The sequence below is a fragment of the Monodon monoceros genome, unplaced genomic scaffold (assembly GCF_005190385.1).
Source record: "Monodon monoceros isolate NGI ecotype Baffin Bay Population unplaced genomic scaffold, NGI_Narwhal_1 Super_Scaffold_12, whole genome shotgun sequence".
NCBI classification, from domain to species: domain Eukaryota; kingdom Metazoa; phylum Chordata; class Mammalia; order Artiodactyla; family Monodontidae; genus Monodon; species Monodon monoceros.
The window spans coordinates 8,493,229-8,517,922 of NW_021703768.1; the positions used below are offsets into that span (position 1 = coordinate 8,493,229).

The following is a 24,694-nucleotide window of genomic DNA, read 5'->3' on the forward strand; positions in this document are numbered from 1 at the left end:
TCTTCCTCTCAGTAACCCCTAAAACACCCAATTGACTTCTCCTAAAATAGTGAGGTGGGGCTTGTCCAGGGAAACCCATCCCGTGTACAGGGGGCTTAAAATTGCAAACTTGACTCCTTGCATCCTCTGGACACCTGTAGCTTATATTCAATATGCCACTGTCTACCAGGAGCTGGTACTATGGGGTTGTTAGTATTTCTCGTCCCAGGCTGAGAGCTCCTTGAGGTCAAGAATAGCAGCTTACCCAGATTCATATTCCACCCAGCCTACATCCCAGGCCGTGGCTCATACACATAGTTGTTCAAGACTAACTTGTCGAGGGAATAGAGCTTGACTCAACATTGACTGGGAGCATGAAGTGCACCAAAGGAAATAATACAACATTTGACTAGCATGCAGGACGATGGTCTGCAAAGGGCTCAGGGCCATTACATTTAATTTCTTATTTACAAAGGAGAGCTCAAATATTGGAATCTGTGCAACTTTAAAATATTAAATTCAGATTTCCTTTTCTAATTGGGTGCTCTGTAATAGTTATATGTACTCAAGTCTTGCCTATGGGGATGTGATAAGGTCTTGGAAGGTCACTGCCAAGTATAATCTAATATCAAAACCAATTTTAATGAACTTCATACACTATTACTGCAGGCATACTGGCTTTCAGTGCTAAATTTGATTCGTTTGGAGCAGCCTTGTAAAACTAATTAGGAAGAATTCGAAATAGTTTAAGAATATGAACAAGAAGTGAAATGTTCCTAAGCTAATATCATGGAAAGAAAAATTAAATATGAACGAAAGGCAGCTCCATTGGTGTATGAAGAGTCTCTGTGAAAGAATAACCACAAAATATGTTCCTTTATAAGAAACTGTAAGAAAGAACCAAAGAGTAGACAAAAACAATATAATGCACAAGAATGATCACTTCGTTTGAAAAGATGTCGCTAACATTTTGCCAAATTGCCATCATCTTTTAAAAAAATTAGTACATAAATTTAATAACTAGTTTCATTTATTCATTTTCTTACACTCTGCTAGGTATTGAGGATATAATCGCAAATAAAATAGATATTGTCCTTGACTTTAAAAATCTCAAATAATGGGCTTCCCTGGTGGCGCAGTGGTTGAGAGTCCGCCTGCCGATGCAGGGGACACGGGTTCGTGCCCCGGTCTGGGAGGACCCCACATGCCGCGGAGCGGCTGGGCCCTTGAGCCATGGCCGCTGGGCCTGTGCATCTGGAGCCTGTGCTCAGCGGCGGGAGAGGCCACAGCAGTGAGAGGCCCACGTACGGCAGAAAAAAAAAAAACAAAACTCAAATATCTTCTTTTTTTGGTATTAATAAGTTTAAAAACAAATTAATTTATCTCATATTAATGTTATTGAACTTTCCCCTTTGAAATAGGACTAAACTCAAGTTTCTATGACATATTTGGGGGGCAACACTGACCTTAATTTATGTTTTTTTAGGTTTAGAAGCACCTACTAAAGTTGAAATAACGATTTTGGGAAAGTAGCAAATTTCAGAATAAGGTCTATACATCTACACACCCACACGGATTTGCATGCCTAACGTCAGGTATGTATTTACAATTAGATGGCTGCTTTTAGATAGTAAAATCTAGACGATTTTTTTTTTTTTTTTTTTTTTTTTTTGCTGTAAGGAAAAATAATTGAAAACATGATGTGGCTTACCTGCTTGAAATCACTGATGGGTTTATATTGTGGAAATATTAACATAAGAAAGTTATCCTAGCACCAATTATGTAACTGCAGTAGCAAGTAAGTAAGAGTCAAATGGCTATCTATGCCCTTTAGTCTGATACCCAAGACCTTTCAGGAATGAAACACCTTACTTTCCCTGTCTGCGTCTTGCCATATTCCTTTATGCATCCTCAACCACGCAAATGACACTACTTACGGATCGCAGTGTATTCCCCATGCCCTTTGATTCACAGCCTTCGTTCATGTCTCTTTCACAGAGGAGCTCCCATTCCCATCTCAACTTGGCCAAATCCTAGCCACACCTTTGGGACCCTTGACCCAGCCAGCCAGAGGTAACCTCTCCCTCCTCTGGACTCACTGTTTTCTCTTAATGGTTCCATTGGCATTCCCGGCTTCTTCCTTATCCTCTGGCCATTAGATTTATATCTTTCTCCCTTGGTTCAGAGTTTTCTTGTATGCATCTGCATCCCTTCATCTTCCATAGGACCTCGTACAGTTCTTTACACACAGTAAATAGTCAACATTTTTGGCTGACTACTTATATAGATGAAAAGATCTGAAAAATTCTACAGAGGGTAGAATGGAAGACATGAATCAGTAACTGAAGTCATTGAGAATGTTCTTTTCTTCCATATGTGAAACTGTCTAGAAATTAACAATTATATATGAGATCACACCAAGCTTTAGGGGAATCAATTATCAAACACGACTCATGTAACAGGCAGAGTTCCTTTCCACCCTTCACTTTCAGATGTCAAGGCTTATCCCTAAAAGCTATTAGCAGCGGCAAGAAGATAAGAGAAGGAAATCAATTACGTAAGCTTCCTAAGGAAAACTGCTTGGCGAACATCAGAGGGCTCCTCCTGATGTCTGGATTCCATCTGTTTGCCCCTGCTATTTTTGTCTCTCTCTCTTTTGAGAGGTGATTCCTCATGTGCTTCTGCGAAGTCTGAATAATTTTATAAGGTAGATTCCACAGCTTATTTCTTATAGCCACTGCCATTTCTTTTTCCCACATGATGACACTCGAGTTCCTTGAAAGACTGCTTTTCAATAGTTGTAAACTGGGCAATTTCATGGGACTAGGATAGACTGGAACAGATGTGGAAAACCTTTCTCATCATGATAGAAGCAAGATCCCAAATAGTAGTGTGTAGGATGTTACTTTCTCATGCAGCTTGGCTTATATAATAATGCAAGAATGTGACATGGTATGGGCCAACTCCATCTTCAAGAGCCTTTATTGCAACTATTTCTTTCAAACCAGAACCTCATGAGATTCTGCACGTCAAACGGATCTTGAAAAAAACACGCCGTGGAGTGAAATGAACAGACAACTGTTCTAAGAATGTCTGTTATTATAGCACATCCTTAGATCACAGAGCAAAATAATTCAGCTTTTTAATTATTCTGACAAATGTTGAAGGCTTCTAAATGGAACCTTGTATTTCTACTTAGAAAAAAATCTAAATGGAGCAGTAGCTTCTTTATTCTTTCTTGTATTCACATAGATGAGTTCTGAGCTAGGCTTTTATTCTTAGAAAACTTGAGGATTAATAAAGGGATAACACTTGGGAAGAAAGAAACCATGGCATCTGTGAAAAATACTCAGTGCTTTAAACCATTTTTTTTCACGTTCCAACATCTGTTACTTCCTTCTTTACTTAATTACAAGTTGCTTTGAAAATTATTATGTATGTGCGTTGTTTTAACAACTGAAATTATACATGTTCAGTAATTCCATTGGAGGCACTCAGATGAAATAATAAAAAATAGGAAATGCAAATCTTAAGCAAAACACCAATTAAAACATATTGTTGATATAATTAAACACTTACGCTACTTCCTCCAAAAGGAACAACTGTAGGCCATGAATAAAACCAAGTGACAAGTATAACAAGTATAACGATCAAAACTTATTTTCAAACTCTCTGGCTGCAATAGCATACATGTGAACTCTTTCTACAACACACCTCACTCTTGCTAAATCAAAATTGGCACTAAATAATATTTTGAACGACAGCACCCACAAACCAAAACAAACTAATGAACAGACTTGTGCATGGACCAGTTCAGGTTAAGCTTCACAAGTGAAGAATCCTTCCCAAGTTTTAAGCAGGAACCATGAGTCCCTTACTCACTGTGGTATCCCCAGAGCCTGTTATAGGGCAGAAGCTTAATAGTTATTCAATAATAATGGCATGGAAATGAGTAAAAAACTAAGATGCTCAGATTCTAGCTACATTAGTATGAGTGCATGCAAACATCTATTAAGACTGTGATGTATGCAGGTCTTGCAAACCTGAGTCAGCACAAGAGGCACAATCAATTAAGTAAATGACAAAAGGCTTTGCTGATCAGAGGGATGTCTCCCCAGGCTTTTGTTTGCTTGTTTATTTCCTTGCTTTTAGAGGGGATTTTAGAAATGAGTCAGCTGAGTCACTATGTTGGCTTCTATAACATAGAACCTACAGGAGATCAGACCCCGGCTTCCCTCCATCTTTCCCATCAGTTGGTTGAGCAGAGTTAGTCTCAAGTAGAACCACAGGTCTCAGAGTGGGATGGCTGGATGGACAGAATGTTCTCATGCAGCCATGGCTCAAGATACTGTAAGATATGAAAATATATCCTGGAAACATGGCCCCAGCCTGTGCAGTGAAGTGCTGGACTGAAATATGATTTTTTAAAATTGGGGTGCGGAGGGAAATACCCAAGTGCAATAGTGCATCCTTGATGCTACAAACTGCACATGGAGGACAGGAAGTCCTCAACTCCAAATGAGAAGGACGGCAACACAGCACATCATATAAAGGCCAACTTGACAGGATAAATAAATTGCTTTTTAGAAACTATGAACAAGCAAAGCCTTTTCAGACTCCAAGAGAGCGTTCTCTTTAATTGCAGTGGCAAGTGCCCCGCGCAACCAGAAGGAGACAAGGTGAGCTACAGAAATTGACCAAAAATAAGTGTCCAAATTGACAGAGACATCAAATCGACTGAATTACCCCAGGAGTGTTCTCTGTGGATAATCCACAATTAGCCCAGAGTGTCAACAGGCCTACAAAGACTGAAGATGCATTTGGAAAAGACTATTCCCTAATTGTTTTTATAGGAACTTCTACTAAGGCTTTAAATTTAGAAAGCCACATTTAATTACTCATTTTGTAGTAGGTAAAAATCTGGCATCATTTAAAAGAGGCCTGGGTTTCCTATAGCTGAGTATTTATTTATGCCATTAGAAAATCAGTTTCTTCTGTGTGTACTGTGTATTTGAGTAGGCCTACAAAAGATTTTTAAGCTCATGGTCATTTAGTGGAAATTGTTATGGCTGAGAATTCTGTTACTGTGTTTCCATAAGTACATTTTAGGTATTTTAATATCAGGTATTGGAAAACCTTTATCGTGGAATTTATTGGTAAACTGTAAAGGAAGAATTTGTGTGTGTGTTTGTGTGTGTACGTGTCTGTCTGTCTCACTTAAGTCACTTTTACAACAGAAGACCTCTATTCATGAAAACTTCTCTTTTCAACTAACTTTGCAATCACTGTATTTGAATTGTTATAGGCAGAAACAAACCTGATTCTTTGCAAAGAAATCTGGGCAACAGACACTTCCAACATTATAAATAAAACATTTTTGTGAAATGCTCCAGATCTCCACACCAACTATAATTACCAGAGCTTGTAGAATAATTTTTGTGCTCTAGAGGCAGACTTTTGATGGATTAATTCCTACAATCCATCATTTTCTCTTCTCTCCATCTGCATCATACATCATTCTTGAACTTGATGACCAAACTTCCAGGTCTAAATTTCAGAATGCTTACACTTCTTCAGCTCTCCAGTACTACTCCTTGATTTTGCGTACTGATATTAACTTTTTCAAAATACTCAAGCCTCTTTTAACAAAATGTGGCATCTTTACACTGACAATCTTTCGTCTTTGCAAGCTCTTCACTGAGATCTCACATAACAAAGGAAAGCCAATTTTGCATTCCCATGCTTCGGAAGGTGTAATATCCAGCCAGTTTTAGCTAGGGAGAGCAATCGTTCCCCTTGCAGAAGAATATGTGGAAATACACGTGAATGCATTTTATAAGCACAGTGCAGTGGAAGAGTGATAGTGATGAAAAATATTATTTTTATCTATAAAAACGTTTCACTGTTTCCACTGATTTAGACTCAACTATTTGAGTTTTACTTAATTTTATTTATTAAATTGTACTTCAGAAAATAGCCTTTTTAGAATTATGAAATGGTATTTTCATAAACAATGTATAAAGCTAACTGTAACTAACCCAGAAGGGCCACTGGCTCATTAAAGTAACTAGAGCTTCCAGACAGCTCAGTGAGAAGCCCATGCAAGAACCCCAGGCGAGAGGTCAGCGTCTGTGACCGAGCTTTCAAGGTATTGCTGGGGCAGCAAATAAACATGCAGAAATGGAGCTTGGTCCAAAGTGAAATAATAACCCTTTAACTAACACATACAGCTTAATGTCAACTGGCAATGCTCAAGTACCTCAATCTAGCACAAGCTGGGTTACCTTGTACAAACTTAACAAAAGCAAACAAACATAATGGGACAAAGAGAAAATGCGCTATGTACCTCCTCGTAGAAATGTTCCTGTCCTCCACAGCAGGACTGTGGATCTCTAGAAAACCACCTTTAAAAGTGAGGAAACACCAAACCGGAGTGCAAAGGAAACCAACCACCCATACCATCAAGCAGCCAACTCAAAAACTACTTGTTCAGGTTTAAAAACTTCAGTCTCTCCCAGCTAAGGTTTCCTCTATATTTTATGCAGAAAGGAGGTGCCAGCTATCCCATCTGAAGAGAAGCAGGTGCCATCGCAAGGAGGTTATTATTCTCTTGAAGGTAATTTAGTACTAAAAAAGGAAAGAAAGATGGGGCAGTAAAGATAACTATCATTTAGGAGAAAAGGAAATGAGTCTTCTAATAACTCCTTTTTGAACGGATCCAGCTTTGTGGGCGGGGACATTACCTCCTGTCAGTTAATCAGCTCTTGTTCTAGCATCTTCTGAGGAGGCCACAGCATCCTGGACCTTTCAGCTCCTTAGGGGCAGAAGACCTGGACCCAGGGTCTTGCTCTGACAACCTCAGGGTTTCGCATCCATAAACTATTTTCTCTGGGCCCAGATTTTCTTATTTGGAAAACCAGGAACACATGAGATGTCATTTCTCAAAATATTTTGCGAACTCCACTGTGCTACACAAAAACAAGTTATCTTTGTAATATTGTCATTATTTTCATACATTACAACCTATTTAAACTTCCAACTGCCAGGTTTTACTTGCTTCTAAATGTATCCATGGTGCCATTACTTGACCCAAACAAGTGTTAGTGTGTCATATCAACTCTGATTAACCTTCATGGAATCCCTTTGACAGCATGTATTGATTTTAATGTCTTTATTCTCGACCTGTCAGGGGCTTCTGTGGTCCAGTTCCTTTGTATCTGGGATATAGATATCTCTCCTATATGCTCCCTGCTGATATGTGAAATCACAGCTTGTGTCAACTGTTTTACACCGTGAGTGATATTTCAGTAATAAATACAGTGCTGGCAGGAGTAACTCTGTTTCTGCTTTTGAATGATCTTTGCTGTATGTGACACAGTCTTTAGCTTTATTCTTTCACACATCTGCTAAACCTTTGAGGGAATTCCGAGTTACATTAATTTGAGAAGCAATTCTATTTATGCACCGTAACATTTTGTCTTTCTTCCTTTCTTGTGTTGTAATTTTCAAACAAAACATATAATTAAGATTTGGGTTGTGAGTTCAATTAATTTCCATGATCATGGGAATCTATTAATGGAATTTTCATGGTTGGCAGAAAGGATATTATTGCAATATTATGGACATCAGGGGTGCTAATGAAGAAGAGGAGCGTTATGGAAAAAAAAGAAAAACCCTCCCCTTTCTTTTAAGATACACTTTGTACTTAATAAGAGTAAAGAAAAATAAAATCTTATCATTTATTACTTAACATTAATCAAAAATATTATGCAAATGTAGTTGTGTATTTAAATTCTATTTGTGCCCAAAGAACCAGTTCTCAAATGCTGGCCTAGTCACCCACTAGCAACTGGGTACTGGCTAAGTTCATTAATCTTTCTCAAGTTGAGTTTTCCCATCTCCAAGTGGAGAAAGTAATAAAAACTGCCTAGCAGGGACACAGGGAAAATAAACATAATCTATTTTGATCACTCTTCGTACAGTACCCGGCCGCAGGTGCTCCATAAAAGTTAATTATTTGATCATGGAACACAGAATTTCTGTCTATCATAACACACCTAAATAGTAACTCCAGTGTGCTTGGTTATAGTTTCAATATTTCGTTTGATATCAAGCAGTAAGTTGGGATTTGTAAGACTTGTTATAACAATTATCATCATGGCTATCATATATGACTGAAAAAGGTTAAAAATTAAACAAAAATATGCCAAAAGTAATTAAGCCCCAAGTGGCTATTCTAAAATGATCTAATAATTTTACGTTAAAATAATTATAACCTCAAACTTCTAAGTCACTGCTGTGGTCTAGGCTTGAATCCCAGCAGTGGAACCTGGAACAGATCCTGACCCTCTCTCTCAGCCCATCTTCTCGCAGGTAGAAGGGAAAGAGTGAGCAGAATGGTGCCACTTCTCCCTGAGGCCCACCCTTCTAGGGGCAGGCTCAGTACCCTCGGGCACTTTACCCTGGGCTGTCTCACTTTCCTTCATCCATAAGCACTGGTGTAGCAGAGTCACAATTACAGAGTTGTAACAGAATGAGAGCAGATAGATCGCACCCAGCTCTCAGCAAGTACTCAATAAAGAACGCCATTTCTCCTTATTTCTATTGCCATCCAGGGTTACTGTGAGCACTTTGTTATATGACACAGGAGTCCAGCCTATCATAACGTGCCTGGGTAACAACCCGAGTTTGTCTAATGATAACCTCATTTCAGTAATTCATGTGACACTATGCAGTAAGCTAGGATTTATAAGACTTGATCTGACAATCATCATTATGGTTACCAGGTATTACCAAAAGAGGTTAAAAGCGAAACACATATGCCAAATATAGGTAACATAAAATAATTTAAATTTAATATAAATTTATATATCTATATAAATACAAATTATAAATTACACAAATATTAATATAAAAGTAACTTTAAATAGAAAAACATAAAATGTGACTTGTTAATGGTATATTATTCAAGAATAGAAACATTTTCCTGGAGACTGTGACTTGATGCCATTAATGATGGTGACAATTTCTATTTCTGTTTGCCTATGTTGCTTTGTCACTGAGTAGGATATATAGACATGTATCTCGTACATTCTCTGTATCCTCCGAGAGAGCCAGGTGTTTGCATTCGAGGGTGCAGCCTGGAGATGCGAAACAGGGCCCCAAGTGTCCTGCCGACTCAGAGGCAGAGCTGGGGGGTGGCTTTTCCTCTCTCACCTGCCTACTCGCTCTGGGAGGCCACAGGCGTGAAGGGATGCTGTGGAGAGCTGGGGAGGAGCAGCGGGGACCAGAGGAACCCAGCACTCCTGCGGGTTCTAGACAAGCTCACTTGGAAGTGGGAGAAAATGTCTGTCCATTAAGGATCCTGATGTACCTCATTCCAAACTCATCAGAGACCTCCGCCACCAGGGAAGGACACATGTGCCACCAGGGTCCAGAGAAGGGGTACCAGGATCACAACAGAATCAGTCATTTCAGGGCCAGGGAACTTGGACTCTAGCTGGCTTTGCCCTGCACTTCGCGGAGGAAGACAGGGGTCCCGAGGATAGTGGGTGGGCCTTGGAGTCACACAATTAACTGACTGCAAAAGATCCAGGCCCTCCCTCTGTACGTGTCATTCAGCTCCCCAAACAACCCAAGGCTCCATGGGCCCCCAAGCCTCCAACATCTGGAACTTACTTTTCTTTAACTTTACTTTTTATTTTTTTATTTTGTCATGGTAAACATGACAAACATTTAACATGAGATCCACCTTCTTAAATATTTCAGGGTTCAGTACCGTGTTGTTGACAGAAGGCACAATGTTGTAGAGGATACCTCTAGAACGTGCTCATCTTGCTTAGATAAAACTTGATTTCCCCATTTCCCTCTCCATGCAGTCTCTGGCAGCCACACTTGCGCACTTTGATACTATGTATCTGACTATTTCAGATACCTCCTGTAAGTGGACTCACATGGTATTTTCTTTCTGTGACCGGCTAATTTCACTTCTAGCACCAATTTCACTTAATGTCCTCGAGGTTCGTTGATGTTGCCACATAAGGTAGAATTTCCTTCTTTTTTAAAGGCTGAGTGGTATTCCGTTGTACGTCTCTACTGCATTTTCTTTATCCATTCATCTGTAGGTAGACATTTAGGTTGTTTCCGCATCCCGGCTATTGTGAATAGTGCTGCAATGAACATGGGAGTGCAGAGTGCTTTTCAAGATCCTGATTTCAATTCTTCTGGATGTGGAGAAATTGGAACCCTTGCATGCTTTGGATGGGAATGCAAAATGATGCAGCCACTACTGGAAACATCGTGGAGGTTCCTCAAACAATTAAAAATAAAACTACCACACGACCCAGCAAGCCCACTTCTACATATGTAAGCAAAAGAACTGAAATCAGAATTGTGAAGATATATCAACATTTGGAACTTTAAGAACAGAGTTTCACAGAAAAAACAAATGGCTCTCAATGAGGGTCTTTAACTGTCTGAACTGACCATCTCTTATTGAGATTTAAATAAAGGTGTGGAGGTTTAATCAAAGACAAGGACGTATGAATATCACGGGTGAAATATGGGAAATCTTTTCATGAAACTTCAGTTTAAAAATGGTGGCGCAAGAAAAGTTTCTCAAGTCTTTTTATCCCGTTCATACCTGAAATTGAAACCAACTCTTTTTTTATTGGCTGCTGTAGTGCTCAGGAAATTCAAATTGTTATACTTTTCACAAAGCTGTCCTTTACTGTGTAAATAACATTCCATTAGTATACAGTCATTTGTAATAAGCTTGGACTCAGAGAAGCAGCTGAAGCCCAGGAATAACAATTAAAGAAATGAGAGTAGGAAAGAGAACTCACAGGGAAGGTGAGACCTTGTGGCTGAACGTCAGGGGCATCACCGCACCTGATACAGCAGCTCTAGGAGGGATGAATGATCACCCTCTTCTTAGTGGGGGAGACAGAGACTCAGAAATATCACCTGACTTGTCATCCAGCCAGATATCGGCAAGGAGATAATCAATTTCATGAATCCAAAGTTCATAAATTATACTTACAGCCACTACCATTTTTTCCAATTTAAAATGTCCTTACATTTGTTTCTTAATTCTGTTTTTATTTTCTCTTTTTAAAGGAACAGATCTAATATGGAATCAGATTTGTTCTTCCCTATTACAGTAGCTTCTTTGGTTGGAGAGCCCTGCAGAAAATACATGGACTCCCATATTTTTTTTTTTTTAGCTGTGTTGGGTCTTCGTTTCTGTGCGAGCGCTTTCTCTAGTTGTGGCAAGTGGGGGCCACTCTTCATCGCGGTGTGTGGGCCTCTCACCATCGCGGCCTCTCGTTGTGGAGCACAGGCTCCAGACAAGCAGGCTCAGTAGTTGTGGCTCACGGGCCCAGTTGCTCCGCAGCATGTGGGATCTTCCCAGACCAGGGCTCGAACCCGTGTCCCCTGCATTGGCAGGCAGATTCTCCACCACTGAGCCACCAGGGAAGCCCCCTTAATTCTGTTTTTTAATGTTTAATTTTTCTTTTATATTAGAGTACAGTTGATTCACACTGTTGTGTGCCACTATCTTGGTAGAAGACAAAACATCAAAAACAAACATACTTCATGGCCAAAGATTTCTAAACTGCAACCAGAATATGATCAACATACTACTTTACCTAAATAACTATTAGTTTTTTTTAAAAAATCTTACAAATTGAACTGATAGGATACATTTTCTAAGCAAGGAAACAAAGCCCCTCCTTCATTCTGCTTATGTCCCTCATTTGGCATTCCTGCCTTAGAAGAGACAGAAACTGGAATAAATAGAAAAAAAAAGCCATGCAGGAAAAAAAATCAATGCTGCGCTTCTATCGTAAAAGAATAGATTGCTCCAGTGTACCATAATAACACCTTCCTGGAATTACATGGCCAGTAGATTAACTATGGTGGGGAAGAAAAAGAAAACAAAACTAAAATACCTAAAAACTTATATTAGCCTTCTTAGAAACATTCACGATATTACTCTGGATTTGAAAACTGATGTTATATTTTTTCATAAACCATAATTCTGTAAATTTAGACACAAATAAAGCCAAAATACATGAACATTTTGGAAAGACATTCAGTTTTTACATTTATAATCATATGTATCTCACACACACATACACACACACACACACACACACACATACTCCAGTGACTACATAGGAGATAGGCTACTCTTTCCTTAATATAATTTTTCTTTCATTAAACTGTTTTTAAATGTAATAATTGAAGTCAGTTTGCAATAAGAAAATGAAAGACTTGAAACGTTTTCTGAGTTCTTCGTATTGCAAAGTTTTAGAGACTAAAGTGCAAGATCAACTCAGGTCATCCATCCCTGTGGTTTCCCCGCAGAGGAGACAAACATTGATATGGGAGTGGAGATCCCAGTGTTAAATGTCGAGCCACCGGGAACAGGAGTGATATATTTCAGCAAAGAGTAAATCTACCACGTTTGAACTGATTTCCTAGAACATGTGACTGTTCACAGATTTACCTGCCACATTTTCATAAATAATTTAAAATCTTAGCATCTGAAATATCAATAAATACGTCATCCTAAACTGGATACTAAGATTTTCCTTGGTTGAAAGCTAGTTCAGGGTGACCTATAATCAGTGATAGATTCGATTAAAGTTACTGCAAACTTTGCCAGTGCAAAGGGGAAGAAATCTAATTGCAAATCCCAATAACAGAAATCTCCTTGAGTTGGGTGTAATATCTGGCAAAGCATCTAATAATCCTCTTCTTCTCTCCAAATTTCCCAAGGCTATCTGGAGTGTGTGGTCTTTGCATCTCACAAAAACAAACTTTACAGCAACACAGAAACATCCTAAGCCTCATGAGCCAAGGTTACAAAATTGCTGCAAAGACCAACTGGAAAACCAGTGAGGAAGGGCGCCAAGCCAGACCTTCTCAGGCTGAACCTCTCCACAAAAGCACCTGCACTGTCTTTGAAGCCACTCTGCAGTGCCAGCACCAGGGGCAGACAAATAAAGTGAAAGCCCAGCAGTCTTTGGTGCTCAATCATCCTGACAGATGACACAGGACGAGCAACAACAGGCCCTTGCACAAGTGGAATTTTATTTGAGAGTCTAAAGTGTTAAGGGAAATAGGACCCGTTAAGGCAGAAGAAAAACAAAACCATCATTTGTCTTTTATTCCCTCAGAATTGGCACCAAATGTGCTCTGACAATGGCCCCATAAAGGTTCTCAATCCTCAGTGTCTCAGGTTTGTCCGCATTTTATAACTTAGCGCAGGCCCGGTATGATGACCTTATTCCATTTCCCAAACCAAATATAGTGCCCAGAGTTAAGCAGACTGAAGTTTCTGTACTAGCTTAGAAATGAGAACTGGAAAACTCCTGGGGCAGTATATCCCACATGAGAATATTTATTCCAATTAGCCTTCAGGATACTCTGAATTTCCAGTATCTCCTCCAGACATTCTCATTAACCAGAAAGACTTACGTGATTCACAGCATCTAGTGCCTCGATGTGTCATGTCTATGGAGCATTTAATGTTTGCAGTATATCTAGTGTCTGCTGAGGATCTTGTGTTGGCAGAGCATTCAGAGTTTGTAGAACACCTTGTGTTTGCAGAGCATCTAGTGTGTGCTGACTCTGGACTCCCAGCTCTAGACTGTGGGCTGGGGATGAGGAGGGCTACTCACCACACTACAGCCCGCACAGTCAGGACCATTCTCGCAGGTTCTGCGGCGAGCTTGAATGCCGCCTCCACACTGTGCTGTGCACCGTTCCCAGGGACCCCAGCCTGTCCAGAACATGTGTGGGGGGCACAGCAGATGCTCATTGCAGTATCTGTAATGAGGAAACCAAGAGGAAAAAAGCAAGGGTTTAGTGGAACGTGAGGCCACAGGCTTTCCACTCTCTGGCCCTGCACGGAATGTTGAACCCATGGGCATGCTCCGCGTGAGGGGCATTTCGTGTTCCGGGTGGTCACCCAGGGAAGGAGGCGGATGTGGCGCTGGCCATGCTGTGTGTGCACAGACAATGGGATGCGCGGGAGACAATGAAAAAATGTTAGACTCACAATGCAGGATGGATCTTCCTGTGCAGCCAATTAGAGGAGAAACAAACAAAAAACCCTTCAAACAGACACTCAAAAAATGAGAACACATAGAAAATACCTAAGTAGGGCATGTATCTTCTAAACATAAACACTGAAAGATAAAGTAGGTTATGAATATAAAGGCAGCAAATTGTATTTGGAATTCATTTCTCATCCTCGAATCAAGTAAGGCCCATAATCCTACTAATATAAGTCAAAGAAAAGTTAGTCTAATTTTAGCATGAAGCTTCAAGTCACATACTGCTAAGTTATTGTATTTTTAAATTTATTTGTAGACTCTCAGAATGATGTCCAGCTACCTTAATTTAGATGACCACCTGTTACCCAAAAAGAGTTGAATTACTATTGACAATTAGTCCTATTTTTTAGTGATTGACTATACTTCTACATGTACATTCATACTGCCAATTTTTAGCCAAATATACATGGCCTTCCTTAGCCTTAGAAGGATCAAATTTCTCCTCGTCTTTAATGCTACAAGTGAAATAAAGGGAAGTGAGGGAAACAAACAAAAAATAAGAAGGAAACAACCTGGCAAGGTGCAGGTTTACAGCTCATAGGGAAGAAGATGTTATTCTGAATGTAGCCGGAAGAAGATGTTATTCTGAATGTAGCCAAACTTAGTGAGACACATTTGGCATTTGTGTCTCGCTAAGTGCTCAAAATCACAAAGAGTACTTCCCTATCACAGGTGTGTCCAACCTGAGATGCATACAGGGAAACAGACCCAAGTCCAGGATGTGCAGGATAGACCACACTATCTTTATTTCCTTATTGAAGTAGACTTAATTTACAATGTGGTGTTAATTTCAGATGTATAGCAAAGTGATTCAGCTTATATATATATATGATATACATTATATATATATTTTTTCATATTCTTTTCCATTATTGTTTATTACAAGATATTGAATATAGTTCCCTGTGCTATACAGTAGGTCCTTTTTTTTTTTAACCTATTTTATATGTCGTACTGTGTATATGTTAATCCCAAACTCCTAATTTCTCTCTCCTCCCTTTCCCCTTTGGTAACCCAAGTTTGTTTTCTATGTCTGTGAGTCTTTTTCTGTTTTGTAAATAAGTTCATTTGTACCATATTTTAGATTCGGCATGTAAGTGACATCATATGGTATTTGTCTTTCTTTCTGACTTACTTCACTTAGTATGATAATCTCTAGGCCCATCCATGTTGCTAGAAATTGCATTATTTCATTGTTTTTTATGGCTGTGTAGTATTCCATTGTACATGTATACAACATCTTCTTTATCCATTCATCTGTCCATGGACACTTAGGCTGCTTCCATGCCTTGGCTATTGTAAATAGTGCTGCTATGAAGTGGGGTGCATGTATCTTTTTGAATTAGAGGTTTTTTCCTGGATATATGCCCCAGAGTGGGATTGCTGGATCATATAGCAATTCTTTTTTTATTTTTTTAAGGACACTCCATACTATTCTCCATAGTCAGAAAACACTATCTTAATGAGCAAAAAAATAGAGGTAAACAGCTGATTTCCAGAATGTAAGAGAGGTAATTCGGGGAACGTAGTTTCCTGACAGCAAATGTTGATACGATTCAACCGTCTTCCCATCAAACCAGGGACATTTAATGAAGAATGTGATGGATTCCATAACAGGTACAGCCATGAAAAGCAAGAAGCCAGGCCAAGCTGAAGGGAGTCAACAGGATGAAGCACAGTGAGCATCAGTGGGCATCCTGGAAAAGAACAGAAGGTAGGAGTGGGAAGAGTGAAATAAAAAGGGGATTGAGGGGCTTCCCTGGTGGCACAGTGGTTGAGAGTCCGCCTGCCGATGCAGGGGACACGGGTTCGTGCCCCGGTCCGGGAGGATCCCACATTCCGCGGAGCGGCTGGGCCCGTGAGCCATGGACGCTAAGCCTGCGCGACCGGAGCCTGTGCTCCGCAATGGGAGAGGCCACAACAGTGAGAGGCCCGCGTACCACGAAAGAAAAAAAGGTGATTGAGGAGAAGTGAATAGAGAAAGGCAAAAGGAGTGGAATGATCTATCTTTACATGAATAGGGTGGAAGAATCTGAACTTTATTTGCAAGGAAGCAAGGAAATCCCACCAAGCTCCAGAGACAAAATAGCACCGTCAGAGTTAGAGTGAAGGCTGGACAACAGGAGTTGGTGTCTCCTCATCCTGCTGGCGCTGGAGCCCCTGAGGTGAGAGGAGCTCTCCATGCCTGAGTGATGGGTCTGAGCCTCCAAAGGCTCAGGGTGAGGGGTCACATGCAGGACGAGTTTCTGGAGCAGATGCCGGCCAGGAGGGCATAGATGCCAGCCACCTGAGGGAGAGATAGCCCAAGGTGAACAAAGAGGGTGGTGATGGCAAGGGAAGGGACGGGACATCACATCCACGGCGTCTGGTAGAATGGGAAAAGATGGCAGCCGTGTGGACTACAGAAAAGCAAATAAGTAAACAGCAGAGTCCAAAGTCAGCCTCTCAAATGTAAGGAGGAGGCATGCTTACTTCTAGGGAGAGAGGGTTGATATCTCACAGCGGAAGGAGCCTTCAGAGAGTCAAGAACCAATCAGGAAAATGGTTAGGTCTCTAAATCTCCACATGAAAGAGTAGCCAGTGCAACTGAATACTTATCACTCTTCCTTGTGTGCTTGATTGTTTAAGACAGATAGTCCTCTGGGGCCCTGAGTCTGGGAGCTCAGGACTCTGCACAGTTTCACATGTGGGAAGGAAGGGGAAGGAGGCTTCTAATTAAGAGAGTGTGACCTCTAGATAGAAGAGCCAAAACAACACTGAGGACACAATAGATGAAAAGCATCTGACCTCAGGAAGCCTGTACAGATGTGTAGAGTTACCATAAGTAAAGCAAAGCATCCTGACTCCTTAGTGATTATTAGCATACACGTTGGTGCAAGGATTGTTCTGTGAGGCAACTGCCATTTGTTTTAAGAACGCGTTTGGAAGAAGTAAGTCAAGAAAGCTCAGAACATCAGAACTTTCAGCATTTAATTCAAAATATCCATGTGTAGCTTCTCTCATTGTGGATAGAAGGCCACCTCCTGTTTCCAAGGTGATTTTGCCCATATTTAAAAAGGAGTCCTTGACTCCTTGACATGAATTTCAGCTTGCAGACACAAAAACAAACCAACAATAAGAGTAGGGAGGGCAAAGGAAAATCTTACCAAAAATACTTATAAAACCCTCGACTTTTAATAAAAGGCACAGCAACTGAGCTCCCACTTCCCCATAGCAAAATAAATCATAATGCATAAATCCTTTCTCATCTCTGCCTAGAGCAGGCCCTCCCTTGAACACGCTCAGTGTATTATTACAGCTGAAAGTTCACAGCTGGATAATTTGGTAACTGCGTGTAGCATAGAAATTTCAACCAGTGTTATAAATGATTTACTTGGCCTCATTTTTAGGTGGTCAACAATGTGCTTTCCCCCCTTCTCTTTCTCTTTCTATAGTAGTCCCATGACAAAAGGCACACCAGGATATGTGACTGTCGCCCTCTGCAAGGGAGGTCAGAGGGAACTAGAAATTGCCAGTTTGCCCCTTTATGTCTGGATTTCACTCACGAATTCAACCTGGGAGAGTCTGCTCAGAGGCTAAGCCCTTACAAGCTCCTAACTCTGGATTCTCTGCAATTTCAAGGAAGTACTGTCCCTCTGCCCCCCTAACTCCTTCACCCAACAAACACGTGCCACTGAGAGACGTACCTCTTGTTAAACTCCTGATTGGGCCTCTAGTGTCACAAACTACAATGGGAGTCTAAACTTAGTTACCCTGGTGACTCTGGGTGCGCAAGGATTTTTATTAATTTATGGATAAAATAGCTACACAGTAGACCTGCCACTGGTTCCTCATTCTCTAGTCCTTAACACACAGCTGGCTTTTACCAAATGATAAGCTAAACAGTTTTGAAATTTTATTTGCTCTCCTGGACCTCTAGCTTCTTAAAGCACTGACAGTCACAGATACATTTCATGATGCATTAAAAATTAAGATTTTAATTTTACCCATGACTACTCATTCTCATTTTGCATTTAAAAATGAATTAATAGCCCAGCAATATTTCTCCATAAATTATCCCTTTTTCCACAAACCTAGTCTCTGTGAAGAGCATTGTCTTTCACAATCCTGTATAGACTAGACTTTCAATAACGTATCATGTTCCTTGTCCTATTTCTTTATGCTACAAATTGTGTTCTGATGTGGTTCAATCCACATTGGTTTCTCACTGAAACCTCTGTTAGCCTGAACCAATCAGAGCACTGTTAGAACTATTTTCTTCTCAGTTCTCTTTAAGTGATTGTTCCTTGGCTGGGCCACACTGGGATAATGGAAACTTTTGTGGCACCAGAGAAACTGTACATGTATTGAGTCCTCCATAATATTATTTTTTACCCCAAGGGAAAGCTAAGGGAACCAGTAGGATAGAGTGATGATAATGTCTTGCAAAGAGCATCACTTTGGTTCATCACAGGATTAAGTAAACTTGCCCATGAAGACGAAGAAAAATCATATAATAAACCCCCTTGGTTCCTGGGTCTCTTAACTTTGGTAATGCAGCGGAAAGACTCTAGCATGGTTTTCATGAGCCTTGCTTCCTGGAATTCACATCCTGTGTAAACCCCTCCCACTCAGGGTGGGTGGGACCTGGGACTTGCTTCTAACCAATAGAATATGGCAAAGATGACAGGCTGTCACTCCCATGAATATGTTACATAACAGTGTAATGTCCTTCTTTCAAGAAATTCTCTCCCTTGCTGGCTCTGAAGTAGTAAGCAGTCGGATGCGAAAGGCAGGTGGCAAGGAATTGTGGGCAGCTTCTGGATAACAGCTTCAGTCCAATGACATGGAAGGAACTGAATGTGGCTGACAACCATGGGATTTAGGAAGCAGTCTCCTCCCCTCTCCTACTGAGCCTCAGATGTGACCATGGCCACAGTCTACACCTTGGTGCACCCTTGTGAGATCCTGAAGCAAAGGACCCAGGTAAGCTCTGTCCAGACTATGAAACCACAGAAACTGTGAGCCAATAAAGCATGTGGTGTTTTAGGCAGCTAAGTGTAAAGTAATATTATTATGAATGACAACTAAGACAGATCTTGGCACCTAGGCATGTAGTGCTACTGTAAGAAATATCTAAAAATATGAAAGAGGCTTCAGGACTAGAGAATGAGTAGAAGCAAGCAGAATTTTGAAAAGCACGGTAGAGAAAACCCAAATCACCTTGAACAGACTGTCGGTATACATGTAGACTTTGAGGATGCTGCCAGTGAAGGTTTAGAAGGAGATAAAATAAAGAAGTAAAGCTCAACAACAACAAAGCAAACCCAATTAGAAACTTGGCAAAGGCCTAGACATTTTAAAAAAAGGTATACAGATGGCCAATAAGCACATGAGAAGATGCTCAACATCAATCGTCTTAGGGAAATGTAAATCAAAACAACAATGAGACACTATACTTGCTAGAATGGCTATAATCAAAAAATGAAAAATAACAGGTGTTGGCAAGGATGTAGAGAAATTGGAACACTTGTACATAGCTGGTAGGGATGTAAGTGATGAAGCCAATGTAGAAAACAATTTTGCAGTTGCTCTAAAAGCTAAACATGGAATTAATATATGACCTAGCAATTCTATACATATATATACACACACACTCCTACATATATACACAAAAGAACTGAAACAAGGACTTGAACAGATACTTGCATGCCAGTGTTCATGGCAGCATCATTCACAGTAGCCAAGAGGTAGAAATAACCCAAATGCCAACTGAGAGGTAAATGGGTAAACACAATATGATGTAGCCATGCAGGAGAATATTATTCAGCCTTAAAAAGCAATGAAGTTCTTATACACGCTACAACATGAATGAACTTTGAAAACAATATGCTAAGTGAAATAAGCCAGACATAAAAATATTGTATGATTCTACTTATATGAAATCTCCTAAATAGGTAAATTTATAGATTAAAGGTTATCAGGGGTTGGAAGGAGGAAATAATAGGGAGTTATTGCTTTTTGGTTTCAGAGTTCCTGTTTGGGGTGATGCAAAAGTTTTGGAAATAGTGTTATGGTTGCACAATACTGTAAATGTAATTATGCCACTGAACTGAACAGTTAAAAATGGCGAATTTTATGTTTTATATATATATATATATATATATATATATATATATATATATATATATCTTTACCTCAATAAAGAAACTAAAAGAAGATAGGATCATATTATTAGAAGCTAGAAGAAGGGAGACCCTTGTCATACAACGAAAAGAGCTTCCAAATTTGTTACCGCAGTTATATGGAAAGCAGAATACGTAAGAGTGACTTGGGTTATATAGCTAAGGAAATTTCCAAGCAAAGTGTTGAAGGTGCCACCTGGTTTCTTCTTGCTGCTTATAGTAAAATGTGGAAGGAAAAATAATTGAGGGAAGCAATATTAAATGGAAAGAAACAGGTCTGGATGGTTTTGGAAATTCTTGGCCTCTCCTGATGGCAAAAGATGCTAAAATGAAGAAGCAGCTTCTGAGCACTGTCAGGAAAGGTGGACATAGAGTAAAAAGCTGAGGGTGTGACTGTACAACCTTTTGTTAAAGCCTCAGAAACATCAAAAGATCAGAGTAGTGTTCAGTCATACAAGGAGTCCTTTCAAAAGGTCAAGAGCAAGAGTCGCAGATCCTTTCAGTCACAAGCAAGCTGGAGGGTGTTGTCCCTCAGCCATCTCAGCAGGAACCCCAGGTAGAGAAGGGCTATCTCAAAAAGATCTATGGGTGTAGATCTCTTCAGCGGAGTAAACCCCAAGGAAATTCACAGAAGACTTATAGAGTTTATTTCAGCAAAAAATCGCCAGCTTAGACTGAAATGTATGGAGAAAGTACAGATGAAATGAGGCTGTTGGAAACCCAGACTTGTCCTGGCAGGAATCAGGCTGATTAAACTGCCCAGCTGGAAGCACATGCTACCTTTCATGAGAAAGGAAGGATGATTCAGGAAACAGAAGTGAGAGCCCAGAACACAGAGCTAAGAATTGTGGAGAATCATGGCCAAGCCTTGAAACTTAATCAAGCAACTCCATACACTTGTCTGAATAGATTTCAGAATTTCAATGGAAATGTCTTTGTACTTTCCATTTCCCCCCTTTTTCAACAGGACTATCTGTAGCTGTAACCCTTTGCCTGTCCCACCATGGGTTCACTGGGTGTGTTGGTGGCAGATAACGTGTCTCTCATTTTAAAGATGGACAGACTGAGATGAACTACACCCAGGAAGGCTCATTCACATATGGGTCTGACTTAAATAAGGCTCTGGACTTTGGGGAAATTATTGAATGGTATAAAATTTTGTGGAAACTTGGGAGGGGAGAAATGCATGTTGTACACGTCAGGGACACATAATCGATGCTGGCAGATAAACTATATGGTGATCCCAATGATCCCTGCCCTTCTGATGTTCATATCCCGTGTAATGTACCCCTCTTGATTGAGGACTGGGTCTGTAACTTTCTTCTAGCCAATAGAATATGGAATGGTGGAGGTTTGTCGCCTTTGTGATGACATTACATAGGAGAGTGATGTCCATTTTGCAAGGAGATTCTCTTCCTTGCTGGATTTGAGGAAGAAAATGACCATATTGGGAAGGCTCACTTGGCAAAAAAACTGAGGACCGTCTCAGGCTGACAACTAGTGAGACGCCGAGATCCCAGACTGACAGCCCACAAGGCACTGAATGCTGATAACAACCACATGATCTTGGAAGTAAATCCTTCCCCAGCTGAGCCTCAGATGAGACCTCAGCTCTGGCTAAGCAGAGAGCCCAGATGAGTCATGTAGGAACTCCTGGTCCACTGAGACTTGAGTTAATAAATGTGTGTTGCTTTAAGCCATTAAGTTTGTGTCACACAGCAGGAGAAAACAAATACAGACAATGACATTTGCATTTTGATAATATTTATACACAGAGATCCATTGCTTCATCCTTGCTGGTAGCCTTTTTAGGAGTCAGTGCTTCTATTCAGTTTCTGCTACTCAAGAAAATCATTTTCCAGGAAGTTTCAGAACAGAAAAACAAAATGCCCATGCCTTTTAAAGTACAGCTAGAATATAAGTTACATATTTTCTTTATCCATTATGTAGAAAAAACGATGTAGCTATTTCTGAGATCTCTGTTGCAATAAAGCTCTCATTGAATTTTTCATATATTGGAGATTTTATCCCAAATCAAAAGTCACTGACTGTAGTCCTAACATTAACTTCGGGACTTTGCCAGGAGAGCCAATTTATTCATTTGTGGCCACTCAGGAGTTCTTTATGGTTGATGGTGTTCAAATAAACACAATGTGATTTTATTAATGATTGTGTAGGTCTAGTCCGTCGTCTTTTGTACCTTCTCAGGGAGACAAGGCTCTCCTTTAATCTCGAGTTTAGTTCTCAAATTTCCCTTTTTTCAGAATCAGAATGGTATTTCTTTATATTACTTAGGTAGAGAGACTTCCTGCATAACATGGCAAAGAAACCTAAGAACCATTTGTTTGTGAAGACCAAGAAACTGATATCGTGTGTTTGTCTTTTCTAGTTTTCATTATTTTCTTGAATGCTCCCTAGAAAGGCAGTTCCAAAGGGAGACTTCCCCGGGCCACAGGCCTTGTTCTTATCATCCAGGCATCTCTTACTTAAGTCCCAATGTTCCCTTCTTAAGCAAATATTCATCTAGCCCAAATGAGTGTTTCTTCTGTAAAATAAGAATATTTTAAGTGTAAGTTCCCCAAACACATTAGCCATCCTGATCTCTTTCTGAAAATGAAGCTTTATGAACACTTGTAAATGGATACAGAACATACACCTATGTTAACCACAGAATTAACCAGCTTCTTCCTTCCTGCGTGCTCAGCCTGGGAAAGGTGATAACAGGTGTGAGGTTGTGGAGGTGCCGTGATTTTAGGAGTGGCTTCGCACAGATGAAGACGACTTTGCCTGAATGGGCTCTATTACGTGACAACGTATAGCATTTTACAACTTCCAACCAATTTAAATCTTATAACCCTGGGAAATAGCAGGGAGACAACTTCCCCATAATCGACGTTCTCACTTATCAACTGGTGTCAGATTGGAAATGACAAGCTTATGCAAGTCTGTCACTGGGGACTACTACAAAAGCGACCAACCCTGCTTTGTAAAAGTTATCCTTCATTTTTCTCTCTGAGTCAAAAGAACAAAGTCTTAATTGGTGATTTAGGAACACAGTGAAGAAAGAAAAAAAAATGATTCCAGTTAATTTCAGGTTGTGATAAGTATTTAGTAAAGAATTATCTATACACTAAGCCTGTGGTTTTGTCTATATAAATATTAATCACATAGCAAATAACTGCATACACTATTTTTCTGAGGCTCCCACTGAACCCATTTCACTGGCTATAAGCCTTACTACATTTTAATTAAAAAGTACTGAAAGCCAGCTTGTTTCTCATGGATCAATAGGATAAGTTTATGTGATATGGGGAGTAAGAATCCTGAAAGTGATGTGAAATTCACCTACTTGGATTTTCTCCCATAAACGAGAATGTACTTTAAATATGCAAGAAAGAGTCAATTATGACAACTGTAGATTTTATGAGGCCAAAACCAAATGTCTGAGTCTATAGAAAGCAACAAACTGTTAAATGCGAGACTGAACTCAAATGTCCCTATGAAGTGTGGAAAGCTTAAAATACACGTGGAAAAGGATCCCCCCTTCTGGGTTGTCCTGCAGCTTCACTGAGGGTACCTGTTAATAGACAAGTGCATAGTTGTAAATATAACCAAAATACTGACTATGTTCTCACCTACATGCCAGTGCTTCATTTAGTTGTGATGGAAAACTTACCTCATCCGAGCAATACCATCTGGACCCAGGACCAGCTCAGGCCCTATTCAGGATTGGAGGTTTGAGACTTGAATTCAATTCTAGTTGAATTCTAACAAGAACAGTCATTCTCCAGCAGACCCATAGGCTTAGTCTCTGGGGAGCCCAGCACAGAGATGCCCACTGTCCTTGCATCTCCAGTCCCTTGGAAACTGCTCAGCTGAATGAACTGTGCAGGCTCCACGGCGGCCCAATGATGCTGTCAACCCCAAGCTTTGGTCAAAATTAAAGAATGCCAGAAAAAGAGGAGGGTCATTCAGCTCAACAGAAAGGGATGCCACAGATAAGCTGAGCCGGATCCAAAACTGAAGCTGCAGGGGAACCGACCACACTGGGATGACAGTAAGCGTGAGGATGGCGATGCCGGGAGCAGAGAGGGTACATACCTTTCCTCGCGGTTCTGTCCCACACACACCCGGCCCCCGTGTCGCGGAGTAGGGTTGCTGCAGGACCTCTGGCGCACCTGGAAGCCGATCCCGCAGGTGGTGCTGCAGGGAGACCACAAGGTCCAGGGGGTCCAGCCTCCACTCCTGGGGGAGGAAGCCACGGGGTCATTGGGTCCAACTGGCTCGGAGCCCAACCTCTGTCTGCACCCGCCCCCAAATTCACACGTTCCCGACACGGACCGCTGACTGTGGGCTGTGAAGGAAAAGCCCGCAAAGAGCCATGGGAATAAAGGTCCTATCACAGGAACCTCAATCACTGTG

The 24,694-nt window shown here is 40.5% G+C and overlaps 1 protein-coding gene across 2 annotated transcripts in view; it reads right to left on the bottom strand.

Moving 5' to 3' along the window:
- SEMA5A (semaphorin 5A) overlaps positions 1-24,694 on the bottom strand; it is a 471,369-nt gene that overhangs the window by 40,924 nt on the left and 405,751 nt on the right. For both annotated transcript variants that reach the window (XM_029215912.1, XM_029215913.1), the window contains 2 exons: positions 24,374-24,517; positions 13,671-13,818 (listed from right to left, as the gene is read on the bottom strand). In XM_029215912.1, coding sequence (XP_029071745.1) covers positions 13,671-13,818; positions 24,374-24,517 — 292 coding nt within the window. The remainder of the gene's footprint in view (positions 1-13,670; positions 13,819-24,373; positions 24,518-24,694) is intronic.